Source organism: Dermacentor silvarum, chromosome 2 (genome assembly GCF_013339745.2).
Source record: "Dermacentor silvarum isolate Dsil-2018 chromosome 2, BIME_Dsil_1.4, whole genome shotgun sequence".
In the NCBI taxonomy this organism is placed as follows: Eukaryota; Metazoa; Arthropoda; class Arachnida; order Ixodida; family Ixodidae; genus Dermacentor; species Dermacentor silvarum.
The window spans coordinates 130,077,786-130,095,079 of record NC_051155.1 but is presented as its reverse complement, the minus strand read 5'-3'; the positions used below and the strand labels follow the sequence as shown (position 1 = coordinate 130,095,079).

The following is a 17,294-nucleotide window of genomic DNA, read 5'->3' as shown; positions in this document are numbered from 1 at the left end:
TGTAACGTACAACGTACACACAAGCTGCAGACACGATAGCTTCGGAATGTAATTCGAACATCCGAGAAAACATAATTGTGTTAAGACGAAACTCAAAGTCAGCCTCAATTGGAGGAAAAATATTCACTTGTATGTCAAAAAAAGGTCCATGTGGTATAACCTTGGGACATCTATGGTAGGATATCCCGAAAAGGTTCATGTACAATATCTTTGCGACATCCGTAATAGGATATCCAAAACTGGATGTCCAGCAGATGTCCTTTTGTATACAAAATGGTGCATGGACATTTGGACATGGTTCGGATGTCCTATGGACAGAGTGTTTTCACTGGGTTCCCTTTATATTCCAAGAGTGCTCCAAGTTGCTTTGGCCAACTGTACATTTAATTCTGCCGATATTCGTGTGTCAGCACAGTAGTATTATTCTTTACAGACAGATGGCACCACCTCCGCCGTATACTGTAGAACCTCTTGGAAAAAAACGCAAGATAAAACGTATTAATCAGGAAAGCATATACTCTGAAGTCACTAAAAAATTTGGCAGACTGAACTGTAGTTGACATCAACGTAATGTGAAGCGTGTGAATCGCTGCAGCATGAGATGCTGACGCGCATCGATCTGGCTGGGCCCAGGCGGCCCGAGACATGCGTTGTCATTTTTATGGCTTTGACACGCTTACGTTTTCGCTCATCGAATTTGGCCTGGCCCAGCAGCTTCTTCGAACGGAGCATTTTGGCGGCAAGTTTTGACATGCCCACTCGGCGAGAAGTGTTGTGTTAGGAGATGCTAATGTGTGTCTAACTCGTGGTTCCTGAGCCACGTTTTAAGATGGGTTATAGGGACTCGAGACGAAGTCTAGCTGGTGGGCAACGCCGAAATACGATGCCATAATGCTGCCAGAGCTAAATATGATGGTCACTTTGCATCGTCTGCAGCAGGCATGCAATGGCGGTACGTACGGGCTATCAGCGTGCAGCACACTTCCAATGGGCCTACTACGCCTCACGTGCTGTAAAACAGATAGGTGAAGATGGTTATCGCAATGAGTTGGCGGCATAGCTGTGAATGGCGACGTGTGATGACCCGCAAGGAGATTTGCTTCCTGGAATAGGAAAGTTAGTGCATGGCGGCACTTTAATGTGACACAGAGGGGCGAGCACTGCGGGGAAGCTGCCGTTGCAGGTGGCAACAGCTCTCGATTGCGCATGGCTCGCACCTTTTCTTGTTTACCTGGTATCTAGCAGTCAGAAAATGTATCTTATGATTGCAGTTTGGCGATATATCAAATGTTGCTGCCAAAAGGTCATACAATGTTTTCTGGCAATGTATTGTTATGGACCATTAACCAGTAGAAAAAGAAGTGTAGCTATATCGACATTTTTTTTGCATTCTGGATCGCAAACGTTGGCACTGGGAAATCATATGAAACAGGATCATGTCAACAAGGATATATTTTAAGTAAGGCCCCTACGGATCTTGCATATAATCATGAGGCTTCACCATATTGTTTTGTAAGGCCCAGCTGCAGCAGTCAGCATATCTTGGCTGATTTTGAATAAAGCATGTGATTTACTTCACCAGGCGTTGTGGTTTGTTATGTTCATTGGTTCACGTGACAGTATTGAGCGGCATTCCCAAACAATGTGTGGTAGTGTCGTACTGTACACTGCATGCACCCTAATGTTCCATATGAGTTTGAGACCATTGCATTAGATAAACAATTATTTGTGCAGCTGTGGCATCACAGTGGTGTTGGTGTGTTCCGTTAGAGTGTTTGCCCAAACAAGTTTGTGTCTGAATGTGTGAATACTTGTTGCAGCTCTTTCAGTATTCACTAAGATGGGCATTGGAATGTTTCCAATTAGCATCTGGGTATGCTTAGCACCGTAGTTTGCATGCTCCATGAAGTGCTTGTGCGACATCATACGCCCACTTACATACCATTTAAAAAAAATGCTCTCCTGATTTTTATTCTGCAGCAGGAAGTCCTACAGCCTGAATACGAAGTTGATGATGACCAATCAAGAGTGTCATCGGAATACTATGATGAGCCTGTCAAGACAAGTGAGTTCTCGCCTCCACTTTCAACATGCTCCTAAATATTCTATTTCTCTGAATAGATGTCATTATATTCTACGTAAATGTTTCAGCAAACAGAGTTCACTCGGAACATGGAAAACCATGAGACCGAAGCCATTATGTAGCAATGCAGTTTTCTGGTGTTAATTCAATTTTCAATTATTATACTAATTTGGGTATAAGATGATCACAGTTACAAAGTGAGGATGCCAGTGAGGACCCCAAGAAAATAGAAGTAAGTATGTATGCTAAGACAAGGCACTATAGTCTAGATCACTGCACAGGCCTGGCGTGTAAAGCCCGGCCCTGGCCTGTGCCTGCTGTGGGCTCTACGTCTCCCCCACACGGTGTTGGTAAATCGCCCCAAAAAGGGGGCTTCATGGCTCGGCACGACGGCATGCGGTGATGGACCAACTGCACATTCGAGCACCGAGCCAAAAGGCCTGGCTGGCTCTTGCTGGACGTATCGAGCTATTTCCCAGGAACACGAGACGTTCAGAACACTTAGTGCATTTTTTGCCTAGAACACTGCGCCAGTAAATACAACAATGCACTTAAATGCACGGAGCACACTCAGTGGCCGCTCTCCCAGTGGTGGAGGAAGGTAGGTTCCATGCGGCGTCGAAGAATGGTTTGCACTTGCGGGCTGGGATGTGCTTTCAGACATTACTGAAAGCTTTCCACCACTGACACAGGTCATCGACGGTTTGGACACGCAAAATGTGACGTACCGAGTGCCTGCGACTACCGCAAGGGTGGAACGCAGAGCCACTCCGCAAGCCACATTGATGCAAGCTGGCAAAGCACGTGAATGTCCGAAGGCCGGGGCGTTGAGGACATGAATAGATGCTCGCTTATGTACCTTGCCGCTTGCCTCTCACGACCGGTGCTCGTCCTTCCTGCTGCTTGACTCCCTGCGCGGTGCGAGCATGCTCCCTAGTAGGGGTTTGTTCCTTACATCATGCCCCCACGACCCAATTGGAGGGCTGCTCAGCACGACGCCTCGAGACGCGGCCGCAGCGCGTGGGAAAAGAGCGCGGGGCCGTGGGACTTTCATTCGGAGGTTTCCTCGCACTGGCGAATGAGCCCTGAGCTGGAGGCACAGCAATGACTGCACCCGGCAGACCGAAGGAACTCCCACACTGCATTACCAGGTCCACCGAAAGAACTTATTCTATACATGCCTTAAAGCTGTCATTGCCTAGGTGGTGTAGTCTTAGATATTACAATAAAACTACATGCACTGACAATAAAACATTGCGTACAACTTTTTCTACAAAGCACATGTACCGCTGACCTGAAAAGGCTGACAGAAGCAAAATTTGGGTCAAAAATTTCTGCCAAGGCATTTCGTTCTACACAAGTGTACAGAACTCTTGGGTACAGTTTATGTTGCAAACCCTAAGAACTATGCACACTAGTGAAATATATGACAGTTTTGCCAGAAGGCGAAGTATAGACAGCTATAATGAGGTTTAGCATTACATGCTAGCTCTTCTCACGCTGTTCTAACGATACGCGGAGGCGACATAGTGCTACGCAGGATGCGAGACTGTGCTGCTCCGTAGCAGAACCAGCATCCTGGCTGTCGCTACGCTTAACATGAGGAATTTTGGCGATGGTGTTACTGGTGTCGCACCTCGATGGTGCACAAGATGAGAGAGATGGTTTTTTATTTTGTTTGCTAAGGTAATTAACAGCCAGTTTTCCCAACTTGTCACTTTAGCTTTGCACAGAGTCCCTTAGACGTAGGCAGAGCGCCCGCACGTATTCGAAGGTCCAGCCTATAGGCTCATCGGTGAACAGGCTTGGGTCCAACCCAGGCTAGCGGCTTCAAGCCCGAGCCCTGCCCCGGCCCGAGCACGTCAGACCCGGGACTGGCCCAGGTCCACCCAAAATTGCTTAACCTGGGCTTCCGGGCCAGCTCAGACTTGGTGCAGTGTTCTAGTAGGTGGTCTTGTAGGCTGGGTCTGGCAGTAGTGGTAGTGATTGTGAACAACACCAATTATGGTGGAAGCATATCATAATGTAACCTGGAAAGTGATAGAAAACCAACAATACTAAGTTAACAGTTAAAGCACTTTAATGACTAGCAGCAGGCAGTGCTGTTCAGGCCGTTTTTTGGACCACCTACAGCTGGCAGAGAGGTAACGCAGTAAATAATGTCAATGCTGGGTCTTTGCTGACTCTTGTACAGTGAAATCTCGTTGATATGATCTTCATGGGTACTGAAAAATAAAGTGTATCATCCGAAAATTGTATTATCCAACGTATTATGCAGCCAAATCGTACTACTGGGAAAAGAAAAAGAAGCATATTATCCTGAGAAACATATTATGCAGAATCGTATCAGTGAGATTCCACTGTACAGTGACATGCACATCTGCAAGTGTCGTCTCTTTCACACATTGTTCTGTCACCACACGCTGCTGCAGTCATGGAGTCGTTCACGCACGAGCAGCTGGTGGAGCTGACTGCCACGCTGGCGTCCCTCCAAGAAGCGGAGGCCACGGGCTATGCCAGCCACCCGGGCGACGCGGGACTTCTGGCGGCTACCACGCCCAACTTGGCCCCACCACCCCCTGACCCACCCACCACGCTGCACAGGCTTGAAGCTGCTTCCCAGTCTGCCGCTGTGCCCGGTGAGTGACCGCTCATTCCTGTGCTGCCTTCACGAGGAGATGCACTGCGCCACTGTGTCAATGCATGACTGTGAGACCTACAGCTGCGCTCGCTGCGATAACTCAGTGGTTATGGCATTGCCCCGCTGAGCTAAAGGCCGTGGGTTCGATCCCGGCCACGGCAACAGCATGCGGGCGAAATGCGAAAACGCTTGTGTACTTAAATTTAGGTGCATGTTAAATAACCTTTAGGTGCATGTTAAATTAATCTGCTGTCCCCCCACTCTGCCGTACCTTGTATTCAGGCCATGGTTTTTGGCACTCAAGATCCCATAATTTAAATAATTTAGCCCCTTCACGTGCCAAATAATTCTGTCCATTGAAAATTTAGTTTTATCGCATTTCTTGTACCTTCAGAATCATGAAAACTGTGCAGCTACAGAATGAATTAGGAATTTTAGATTCTTCACTGAGTTTTATCAAGTTTACAGAACGTGGACTCATTACAAGAACTCCTCACGAGAACATCAGCTGAAAGAATATCAACTATAGTATGTCTAGCATACTTGGAAAGTATCTATCTAGACACTTCAAATATATACCTAATGTAAAACGCTGTGAAAGCTTTCAGAACGAAAGAAGTGAACCCGCTACACTAAGACAAACTGTCACCGCGAGGGCAAACATCCGGCTGTATACCTTTCTACTCATTTTACTAAAGCACTTTCACTTATTATTCCAAACTTGCAGTACAGGTCCAATCAGAAGTGTTTCAAGATGTTTGCAATGCATTTTAAATGTAAAAATTTTAATCAGTGCTTTCGATATTGATGCGCACTATCTTTGGGTGCACAAGTGTGCACATATAGCTCCTGAAGGGGTTAATGAGGCTGATAGCTGAGCTCCGTAGGTGAGTTGTGGACAGGCCAATTCTTGGCTGTACACTGACTTGTATGTAGGTGAATATTAACTCAGTGCACTGCCACTGCTGTGGTCATGGAGCAAAACATCTTTATTAAGAAGCTCACATCACTTCTTTTCAACTATTGTGCTGGTGTACAACTTTTTTTAATATGCTGACTGCCGACTTGAAGGGGTTAGTCTCACCTGGAAGAGCATGATCTCAGATAGCTGGTGCAGCCATGTAAGAGAATCCATTCGTCAGAGTTGACGGTGCAGAGAGGTCTTTTCAGTCACTATTTTGTTTGTAACTAAGTCATCTCGTAGCATGAAGCAAGCATTGTGAGGTGTATAGAAGGGTAATATATAGGGGTGTGCGAATACACGAATATCGCCGTATAAAATTGAATGGTGGATGTTTGAATAATTCGACTTGTGAATCGAATATCTACTATTTGATGTTTTGAATATTTGGTATATTTGGTGCAAAGACCTGCACAGTGCTGCATGTTGTGTGCGCTTTGGAGGCGCTCGGGCTCGAAGCGATCATCTCACTTTGCTGTTTTTTGCGCCAAAGGTGCGCCAAGCGCGCTGTGGAAGGGCCGCCCCTGCTGGCGTGGTAGCAGGCTGTCTCTGTGAGCGCTTCTGTTCTGGCGGGGATTGCGCACAGCACCCGAAAGCTGCATTTCGCAAAATGGTGCCGTGTCCGCCAGGGCCGCCTCTGACGGTACAACAGGACCGATCGAAATGATAATGCGACGCGGACAGAGGAACGGCAGCAAAAGGCAACGCATATTTCGGAAAGTACGCGAGCATCTGCAAAGATCAGGCCGATCAGCTGCCGGAAGGCACGCAGATCATATTGGATACGCGGCGACGAACTTGACGCCACTTCAACAGCCGTCAATCCAACATGTACTCATGATTACGGGACCAATTACCGATGAGCCACTCGTACAAACAAATTAGCGGCAAGCATTCTGCGACGACTTGCGGCCCATTACCACATTAACCAGCAGCGAATTTTCATCATGGCTATAGTGCCAAGGCCGTTCGGCCTAATCAGTGCTGCTGATCGCTGGCCACTAATGTTGCAGTTTGATGTCGAATCGATGCAGTTCTATTCCAGTAGCTGCATGACACTTGGAAAGCCAAGAAACTGCTTCACAAATGAGAGTGAGTGTATGGAAGGGCAGCAATGTGGCCCACGGCCGTCGTATTTTTGCGGCACACTACAGCAGCCTCGTGTTCTTTGCGCCGTTCGTAGGTGCACATCGGTCTCTTTTTGTAGCTTCGAGCAACCCATCCCAAGACAAGTCTTGGATTTACACAGAGTGCACGAAAGTGTCGTGCGACTAGAGCACTGGGTGCCAAGCTGCATGCATTTGTGCGGATGGCAGATGAACAAATTGGGAGCGTTTCATACAAACTGGCTGTGAACCTCCCAATTTCAGAATTTGAGAGGTAGCAAATCACACAGAACCTAACAATGAAAACGCGCCTACTTTTTACGTCGGTCCTTGCAGCGTCAACAATGGCTATGGGCGTAATGGTGATCGAGTCATATGATGTACGGTCTGCAGTTTCATTTGTTGTGCAGATTGGCCTTGTGATAACCCACCTGCCGTAAAGATGGTTTCGAAAGCCTTTTGTACTTGGGAGGAAAACTGGAAGCAAAATTTTCTATTCAACAAAATATTGCTATAAAACACAGACCCACTGACTCATAGGTATTCAGTACAACATAATGTCACTAATTCTTTAGCTTCAGAGGGAAAAAAGCAATTGTTTCTATTCAACAGACATTCTATTGATGAAAAAATGTTTCCCAGACCTTCATATACTAGAACTAACGTGTAATCAGTGCTGGCATACTGATTTGGAGTTCCCTTTAATAAGAGTATATTGGATGTTGTCAAATGCACAGTCACACTTGGTATTGAAAAGTATTTTTGTTTACCTTGGCTTGCTTCACTCATCTTGATTCCTATGTACTAAAGTTACTGATAGCTTGTTTGTTACATCCTTGTTATGCAATGCTAGGAGACTTTTGAGCATGGACAGCACAGTCTTTTCTGGCATGGAATTTGTAAGCAATAAATTTTCTGATAAATTTCCTCATATTCGATATTTGATTTGATAGTTGGCCTTTTGTTCTTCATTCGATTTGGTGTTCTATTTGAAATCTACTATTCAGTATTCGCACACCTCTAGTAATATAGCAATCTAAATTGAATCAATGTTCATCCTTTCTTTCTGTTCTGGTAGCGCACCACCGATCCATGTGCCACTATGGAGGTGTAACCCAGCCAGATGATGCTTCCCGAGAGCGCTACGGCACTAGTAGCAGCCCCAACCTTAGCGGAGGGTTCCTCGATCAGGTCAGTTTCTCAGTTGCCTTGCTTTTGCACCTCCGGTTATAAAATATTTGAGAGCTGTGATGTTTTTAATCGCGTAGTTGATTACTATTTCTTTGTTTTCTCTTACTCCTAAAGTCTGCTATAAATGTAAAAAAGATTAAAGGCAGGCGTCTTCACTAGATGTGACGGATGTTTGAAACACAAAACAAGAACAGGACTAGCAAATAAAAACGATTAACCATTTTTAGACAAAAATTACCTGTAGTTCTCGCAAAAGAACTCGATGTTCAGAGGATTCATTGTTGGCAGAGTGAATTTGAATTCAGCTAAGGCTTCAACTGTAAGGTGATGTGAAATGTGTACATATTTAAAAATGATTTCACTTCAGCGTTTTTCCTGGCAAAATTCTTACGTTTTTCTGAGCCAGTGTACAAGTACATATAATTAAACATTTGTGGAATGGCATTTTGCTTGTTTTAATTACATGTAGCGTCATCCTTTCATTACACATTTTCTTTGGATGCTGTTACCTTTAAGTGTACTTACTGCACTGCCAAACAAGAAGTCCCCGAGATACGTGAGCAACAGTTGAAGCTTAGCGCTGGGCTCTCTACTGGTGAATTTTCCCAGTTTCTATGTCTGTAGGTAGTATAAACCTGTCTTGCTGTTCTTGCAAGCATCTGTGCCTTCCCTACGCTCTGTGACTTGATACTTCTGATCGTGTAAGTCTAATGCTTCTAATCATCATCTACTGTCGTGCACTGCTTTGCATCTGTTTGAAGGTAGCTGCAGTCGCTGTTTGTGTAGGAGCTGTCAGTCTTCATGGTGGCTGGCAGCGATGAAAAACAAAGAAATGTCTTTCACAGAAAGAAGTCAAGAAAATAATACAAGGTTTTCCTGTTCCGTTCATCCTGCCTTTTCAATCTCACCTTTGCCTGTTTCATTGCAAAGAATGCTAATTGTTTGTCTATTTAAATTGCCGAGTACATATTTAATTTTTCTCTCCCATCATCAACAGATTCCGGACATAGTGAAGAATGAGCATGGCGAGGCCCCCACATACGCCTCGCTGGGCTACCCGCCGTCCCTGTCCCCCGCAGACGCCGGTGCCAAGAGCCAGCACCATCACCAGCATCACCAGCCGCACCATCACCAGCCGCATCAGCACCAGCCGCCGCCGCCCCCACACCTCCAGCATCAGCACCACCACCACCATCACCACCACCACCAGCATTACCACACCATGCAGGTGCCCATGCCTTGCGGTACTGCCCCTTACGCGTGGCACCACCCCGCCTGAAGGGGCGCGTCGTCTGTGCGACCTGAGCCCCCATGGGGCTCCTTCGAACCTGCGGGCAAGGACTTCACTCGGCAGGTGACAGTTTGGGGCCTCACTGTGATGATGTCACGCTGTACACACCACCGCGCCTACCTCCCAATCATTGCCGGCCTCCTCAAGAGAGAGAGAGAGATACTATAGGGTGGCAGCAGGACTGCTTGCCGCGTTATTGCCGTCTGTCATAGTGCCGCCTTTTTTTGGTCATCGATGTCTACAGACGAGGGTGCGCTGGCAAAAATGACTGACCTTGCCATGTCGTCTGTGATTACTGCCTACTGGGTTGCTAAATGGTCTAGCATGGAGAACAACGGGTCCCACTCCTGCCGCATTCTCGACTGTCGCTGCACTCCCTTCTGACCTTTCCGAACGAGGTCGGGCAGAAGCCTCGGGTGTGGTACCAGTGCCCTTCGGTTTGAGATTTGTGTTCACCAGGGAGCTGGGTGCACTCGCCCTTGTGTGTGTGTAGTCACCACCGCTGTGGAGACTGTTCCCCAGCGGAGTCTCTCTGTTGTTGTGGGATGGTGTCGGAGTGGCACTGGCTTGCACTGTGCCTACACATTTGATGTTGTCTTGCTGGAATGGACTTTTGTGGTACAGGCTGTTTCGTGCAGTGGCAGTAGCAGTGTCAGCAGGTGAATTTGTTTAGTTTTTTGTCTTGCAACTGTGTCACTGAATCAAAATTAAATTTCGCTATGATCTACTGGCAAGATGTGCAAATGTGCTAAAAAAATTCTTTACAAAGAATCTTAATGAGGAATGACTTCAGATATTGTTAAACAAGCATTTTTAGAGCCTGCAAGTATCAGTTATTAGGGTCATGATGAGTCACTATATAAGACAGTCTGATGTTAAGACACCTGTTTTGGTAGATGGAATGAATACGTTTTGAAAGAAGTTCCATCTTCGATAACATATGATGTCCTAAAAGAGCTGCGCAACCAGTGGTTATATTGTAATTTCTATGATTATAGAGAGCTGCTGCACATCACAGTTGTCTTGCACTGAAGCATAAGACTTTGTCAAAAGTGCTACAAACTGCCAAATATGTGAATGTTCTGAAAAATTACTAATAAAGGCAAAGGTGAAAGCCTTTGTTTACTCTAAAATGTGAGGTAAAACTTAAAGACGGTTTGATTCTGCTGCTGAGCTCAAGGTTCTGGGTTCGATTTCCTGCTGCTTTCTTACTGGTGGCTGGTTTACATAAAAACTTGTTTACTTCCACATTAAATAAACCCAGGTGGTCAAAATTGGTTCATAGTCCTGTAGCGTCCCTCATAGCTTTAGTGTGACTTTGGGACGTAAAACTGCTTCACTTGTTAATATGTTATTATTCTTATTCTTGAAATTTTTGTTAAATTGTGGTTTCCAACTTTTAGGAACGCGAATAATACGAGTTTGCATTACAGTCCTATTGGCTGTGATGTTGTGAATGGGCACGTTTAAGTTGATCGAGTGATAATTACACATTCTAAATGTTCGTATAATTGCATCTGTGTAGCCATGTGAATTGGAAAAGAACGGAATGTAGCTCGACGTCTGGGAAGTTCTAGAGCTTGAGACCATGGTTGGAGAAACACCGGCATAACATTTTGTTGACAGATATACCTAACGTAATTAACATTGTTATAACAAAATCGCATGCAACGCGAAAATATGTATGTTATATTGAATATTTGTTATAAGCATATATTTATTACACGCTGATATTGGTGAGAAACTCTAGGTTTACTTCGTTATATCTGATAATTTGATATATTTTTGTTTGTTGCATTGAGGTTTGCTTTACTTGCAAATCATGACAAAAGGCATGCTGTGTTCTGCCAGTGCCACTGAACGACTCAGTCTGTTCCAGCTGTTGGCTCAACCGGGGCTGCCTGTTAGCATAGCGCGGACCATAAGCTGCTATGGCTGTATAGAAACGTCATGTGTATAGTGTGCAAATTGTGCAAATTGTTGCACGTTTTGGGAGCCCCAGTGCTTGTGGAAACGGTCACGTGACAGAAAGGCCTTTGGAAATTCGTCCTGCCTTGTGCACCTAAAAAAGAAAATAAAAATTAAAAAAAATGTAAATGAAGTTGCCCAGTGCCACATCACATTCATCTGAAAAAAGAATAATTTCATCGTCAAAATTTTACTCCTATTGTATCTGTTGCAATAAAATAGCAACACATGTCAGTTTGAAAGAACCTCTTTAACAGCCTTGGACTTTGTGTGCCACTGTAAAGTCATTGAGGAATGTCAACACACTGTTGCACTGAAAATTATAGCAGTTATGTCTGCACCTGCCACAATCAGTGACACGCAAACATTGCCAACTGGCTTGTTTTCATTTGAAAGTTTTATGATTTTTATGAAATCGCAGCCTATGTAGCTGCTCTACTGATCCAAGTAATTAGTTCGCAATGCTCTGCGCATTTTTGCAGGTTTGAAGATTTGCTTGCAAACGCCAGACCATAGACAGAGGCGAGAAATGCCACTTAAACTAGCACCTAGCACAAGGCACCCTCGATGGATTGGTGTAGTATTAACTGTGTCTTTAACCGCACGGCCATGAAGGCATTACTCGAAGTACAAAATAGTTTTCAACTCGTTTCATGCTTTTTTCCTCGGGTGTTTGGCAGTCATCTGTCATTGTGTGGTGCCATAGCAGAGGACATTGTTACTGCATAGTTACTATTGCATTTTTTTTTAGCTCATCCACTGCTCCTCGTGAGTACTTTCAGAAGTTGTGTTATTACGGCCAAAATTTTGTTCTTGCATTAGTGTGCGCTTACAGTAGTGTAGGAGAGGTGGGACTGTTATCACTTCTTTGCTAATTTGCACTTTTCCTGCTGCGGTTTCTACAGGTTTGGTACTATTGCAGTGGACTTATAGTTCAAGTCTCTCAACTGACTAAGCCGAATTCTTTTATGAGCTGAACAGTCTGAATACCTTTGCTTAGGTTCCCACAGGAATGCAGTACAGACGTTATTTTAAATCTAACGGAGAAACATTAGTCCTGTAATGGATGTAATTGTGCTCCTGTTGTGGCTTGCAATAACAAGATTCACTGCACTTGCATTAAAGTGAGCTTGCGTTAAGCTCAGCTTGCATTAAGTTGAACCTGCATTAAGCTGAGCTTGCCTAATTCTCAGCATTAAGCTGAGAATCCACTGCCATGCTTGCATGGGGTACTGAAAAAGTGATGTTTGTCGAAAGAACACTAGGTTGCGTATGTTCACTTAAACTCCGTGGCACATCTGCCCATGTGCTTGATTTTTGGAATCAAGGCGCACATAAATAATTAGAGGCTAATACTTCTTATATTTCTTATTGTGCAAATGTACAATGTTGCAATGGTTGAGCTTGTTAGGATGAAGAGCTGTTGTATTCCATCAGAACATATGTCATAGATGAACAAAAAAAAAAAAATGCCGAGAAAAAGAAACTTGAGATTACAGTTTAAGTGCTACAGATTGGGCACTACAAAAGAGTTATAGGAAATTCATTCTAAAAGAGATGTGCTGATCATTATGAGTAGTTGTACCAGTAAGGTGCTAAGCTGATGAGAGATTCTAGCAGCAGCACAAGGAAACAAAATAGAAAACATTTATCTGGGGAGTTCTGAACTTGTATATGTGCAAGTTGTTTTATTTTGTAGACATAAAATCCTTAGGGTTTTGCAATAGCAATGAAGTTGGAAAGCTGTATTTTTATTTCGGTTCGAGGGAAAAAGCTGTACCTGATTAAAATGTATTAAGTGGCATGCTGGCCTGTACTGTGACGTTGGCACTAGAAGTTCAATGATTGCGTGACATTGTTGTTGATTGTGATGTAGACGTGATAATGCCATTTGGAAATCAGTTATGATGAGTGTTTGTTGCTTGTTCATCGGTATGTGAGGGTGCTTTTATTTTTGTCAGCAGATCTCAGAAACTTTGTGTTCATTGAATTTCTTGCACATTAAAATAGCTATGACGATAAAGTGCAGTCTTGGGAGATTTCTGCCCTTGAAACTTAGATTCTGAAGCCTGCACTCAGCTCCGTTTTTATGTATATTCTTGTTGTTAATTTTTCTTCTTTAAAATTGACATCTGTCAGTTCGAAGTAACGAGAGAGGCCATGGCGTAGGATGTGCCGGTACTTGAGAATCGCGAGAGACAGTGTAGCTGTTTTCAAGTTTTTCCTTTCCGAGACACAGGCGTCGTCACGATTGTCAATAAAATCTGCGATACATGAATCCATGAGACGCACTCTGCTCCGCGCCCAAGCAATTCGCCTTAGCGTTCCTTGGCACAACTGGGTCTTGTGCTTATACCTTCAGCGCCGTCTAAAAAAGGTTGTGAACCTTTATATAAGGGCACTAATGATGCAACACTATCAGTACATGGACTATCGCTGGTATCGATAGGTGTTTGAAACCATCGATAGTGTAAAAGTGTCTGTCGGTACTATTATCACTGATAACACCATTCATAGTATTACGATATTTCATTGTAAAACTCGATAGTGTAACAAAATCTATAAATAGTTTTGCAATAGATTCCTATTGGTAGTGTGACTGATAATTTTGTAATTCTTGGCTAGTGATATTACCGGAAGTTTTGTGATAACTGACCATTATAAACACTCGGTTCATGCAATTGGGAACAGGGAAACGTCGCCAATTTTATGTTGCACTGTTTATGTGCAGTATGATGCGCAAGTTCGCTATCAATAGTTCGCTATCAATAGTACTATTGACAGTGCGCTCAATAGTGGTATAGATAGTGCACTATTGATGGCGCTATCGAAAGATTGATAATGACTAATCTAGCGATTGTGTTGCATCACTGAAGGGCACCCCGTCACTGCTGAGATTCAGAGCCTAAACATCTTGACCGTGGTGCTGTTTTGTTAGGAACCATTCTTTAGGTTTGAACTTGGGTGCGTTGTTTATGGCTCATAGTGGAGGTTCTTTGTTAGCAGCTTGCCAGACTGTGCTGGCTCGCTGGCTGTGTGTAGCACACTGAGGAGACAATTTTGTTGCTGTGCGCGGCAAAACCAGAAGGTGTGCTGTGCTTGTTGTTCCCATTTACTGCATGTCAGTTTTGCTCAGATTGAATTACCGGTGATACAATGCAAGGGGCCCATGGTTAATTGCCGTAAGACTGTGTTCCCAAGTGAAGTTACAGACGGTCCAGTGCCGGGGGTGGTCTTCTCAATGGTGGTAATGGCTCTTATTACTTGAAGCTCGAGAAATAGCAAAAGGCAGGTTGTCCAGCCCAGCGACACTCGACTGATTCTCTTTTTTATCAGTACGATTCTTAAAAAGAATTTTTTTTTTGTGTGTGAATTTCAGAAAATTAATTTGCATAGATTTCATTTTAAAGGGTGTGAAAAGTAGAATTTAAAAAAAAAGGGGGGGTTAGCAGGAAAAAAAAATCATGCCCTGGTCCATTCTTCTATATTTTGAGTCTGTGCATTGGCATGGCATGTGTAATGCCTTGGACTTGCCAGATGGTTCAGTGCTCCGTGCTGTTGATGGTAGATTTTGACGATATGCTTAAAGCACACATGTAGGATACTATTTTTGGCTGGTCCTTGATTTTAGTAGTGCTTCTCATTAGTACCATTTACTTTTTGAAGGTGTTTAGATGCGTGTACATATAAAACTATATTCATAAATAGGTATATACAGTTCTTTTTGTCATGCCTGTGATATTCCGCTAGGGATAAAGGGCTACAGTACTATCTGGGTTTAGCAGGTGTGTTCATTGCCTCACTTGCCGTTTTGTGCGCGTGGTAGTACAGGCATGTGCCATAGGACGGGGTCTTTGCCTGGCTCTGTATTGCGAACACTGGACAGAAAATGCCACGTGCATAGTGAAGATGGTGTTCTTTAATTCGGTCGCTTGTTCTTAGCAGATGCCACACACGCATAGGGGTCCCTGGTTTGGAAAATCTTGAAAGCATTTGTTCTTCTGTCTGTACAATGTACAGCATGCGTGATAGATGGACTCACCAAGATGTGTTTTTGAGATAGTTGAGGAGCTTTGGACATGAATCCAGAAGGAATGTGGTACGTAGCGGAGCAGCGGGCTTTGTGATGGTGGCTGCTTTGCAGGTTAGTGGTTGGCATTTCTTTATGAAGTGCTGAGGAAGGTTGTTGAGAATTGATATATTGTCACATGTCTGAAGCATAGTTATGTGTTGATAGTTCAGCGTGTACTTCAGCTCTTCGGGAACATCTCAGCCAATATGCCTCTGATGTCCTTCAGGGACGGTCTTTGCTGAGACGGGACTTGAGGGCTTCGGGAATTCTTCTCCTGGAAGCCCAGGTCAGTGATCAGATCGCACCACATCAGCTCTTGCTCTGTGTCGTACAGTGAAGCTGTTAAGATACCTCTAAAGACGCTTTGAAAGTCCAGTTTGTGTCCAGTATGCTGTGCGAAAGCGACAAGCCGTTGTCATGGCACAAGTTCGGAAAAGATAAGCAACAATTTATGAAGGGCTTTTTGGCATCTGGGAAGAGGTATGCTGCGTGTCAAACATGTTCGTCACTCATTGGTCAAGTCGCCAAGCAGACTGTCACCATTCTTTCTTTATCGTATTATTTCTTGGCACCAGTATAAGTGTGAAATCATGAAGCACAGCTCAACTGTTGTTTGGACGTCCACATACACGACCTTATTGCATGTGAATCAGCTGGCTGGATACTGGTCAAGCCGTGGTCGAGGCACTATATAGTAATATTGTAATTGCAGTGTGCTTAAGGATGGTGGGCTCTAGTTGTCTGTATATATGCGTGTATGTGTACAATTCTTGGCTGGTTTTGTGTAACTCGCATGTTTTGCACTTGGAGTGCACTAATCGTTCTTTGATGCTGAGGTGAGGTGAGGTGTCCAGATGAGGTGAGGCATGTGCAACCAGAAGCGGTGGCTGCAATGTCGGTTACCAAAGTGCTGTGGCTGCCCTGGAGTTCGTGTGTGAATTCTGAGTGGTATGGAGTGAAAGTGCAGTGCCCAGTTTTGTAGGCATTTGTGTCCTGCATGCAATGGCACGGTGGTGGGTATGGGACAGGTGATTGCCATGCCCGGCGGGCTGGTACTGTGAAACGTCATACGTACAGTTGGTTTTCTCAGAAGAGCGCGCCATGCTTACCAGTTTATTGTGATGGGATCCAGCTGTCATGTATGGAGGATTTAAAAAAAAAAGAAGCTTAGCTAGTGTATATTGAATGCTTTTGGTGCTTAAAGATGGTCTCATGCACCGGAAGGTTTTCTTGTTGCTGCCGACCTGTTTTAGTCACTTTCCAATCAAACTGTTCAAAGTTTTGTGTGAGTTGTTAGTGTTTTGCATTGATTGGAGCACAAGTGCATTATGTACCTTAAGAAATCTTTTTATAAGCCTTCCTTTTTGTTGAAAAATTCAAATGTCTTCTCGTGTGTGATGTTTCTGCAATGTTTTCGTCCTGAAGAGACAGTGGTCGACTTCGACATTGAATGCTTGTAAACTGTGACAGTGCATTTGAACAAGCATCTAAGTTTCTGTTCACTTATCAGCAAAGTAGGACGTGCAGAAGAAATGGAACATTGGCAGCAGGTTCGTTTTGGGCTGTTCACCAAATTGTTAGGCATCTTCAAGCATCCTGGCAAAGACACTAAGCATATAAATAATGCACTGTTTGAAATTAGCATGGTGAACTTGAGCTTGTTACTCTCTGTTTAGTGACAGATAGCAAGCTTTCATTCACTACAAGTTACTGCCGCTGCGTGAATTGTCTAACTTCACTAGCAAAGCTTGTTACCGTGAAATGTCATGCAGAGGTTAAGGGTATGCTTCCCGTTGAAATTGCAAGGGCATCCAAGAGTGAGACTCCGAAAGGTGGTTCAGTTTTACTCAGACAAGGTTTGTTGTGACCATTTAGCTCTGTTTTCTTGTTCCTGAGCTCTTGCTGTTGAGACCAGCGCACACTTTTTTCACGCTGGCGACCTACCCGCATTGTGGCTTGACTGATCAGCACACGTTGTCCA

The 17,294-nt window shown here is 44.3% G+C and overlaps 1 protein-coding gene across 1 annotated transcript in view; it reads left to right on the top strand.

Moving 5' to 3' along the window:
* Nucleotides 1-13,264, top strand: part of LOC119441756 (forkhead box protein J3) — a 77,263-nt gene extending 63,999 nt beyond the window's left edge. The window contains exons 5-8 of the mRNA XM_037706365.2: nucleotides 1,981-2,065; nucleotides 4,516-4,722; nucleotides 7,870-7,982; nucleotides 8,980-13,264. Of these exons, the coding sequence (XP_037562293.1) occupies nucleotides 1,981-2,065; nucleotides 4,516-4,722; nucleotides 7,870-7,982; nucleotides 8,980-9,261 (687 nt within the window). The 3' untranslated portion in view covers nucleotides 9,262-13,264. The remainder of the gene's footprint in view (nucleotides 1-1,980; nucleotides 2,066-4,515; nucleotides 4,723-7,869; nucleotides 7,983-8,979) is intronic.
* Nucleotides 13,265-17,294: the final 4,030 nt, after the last annotated feature.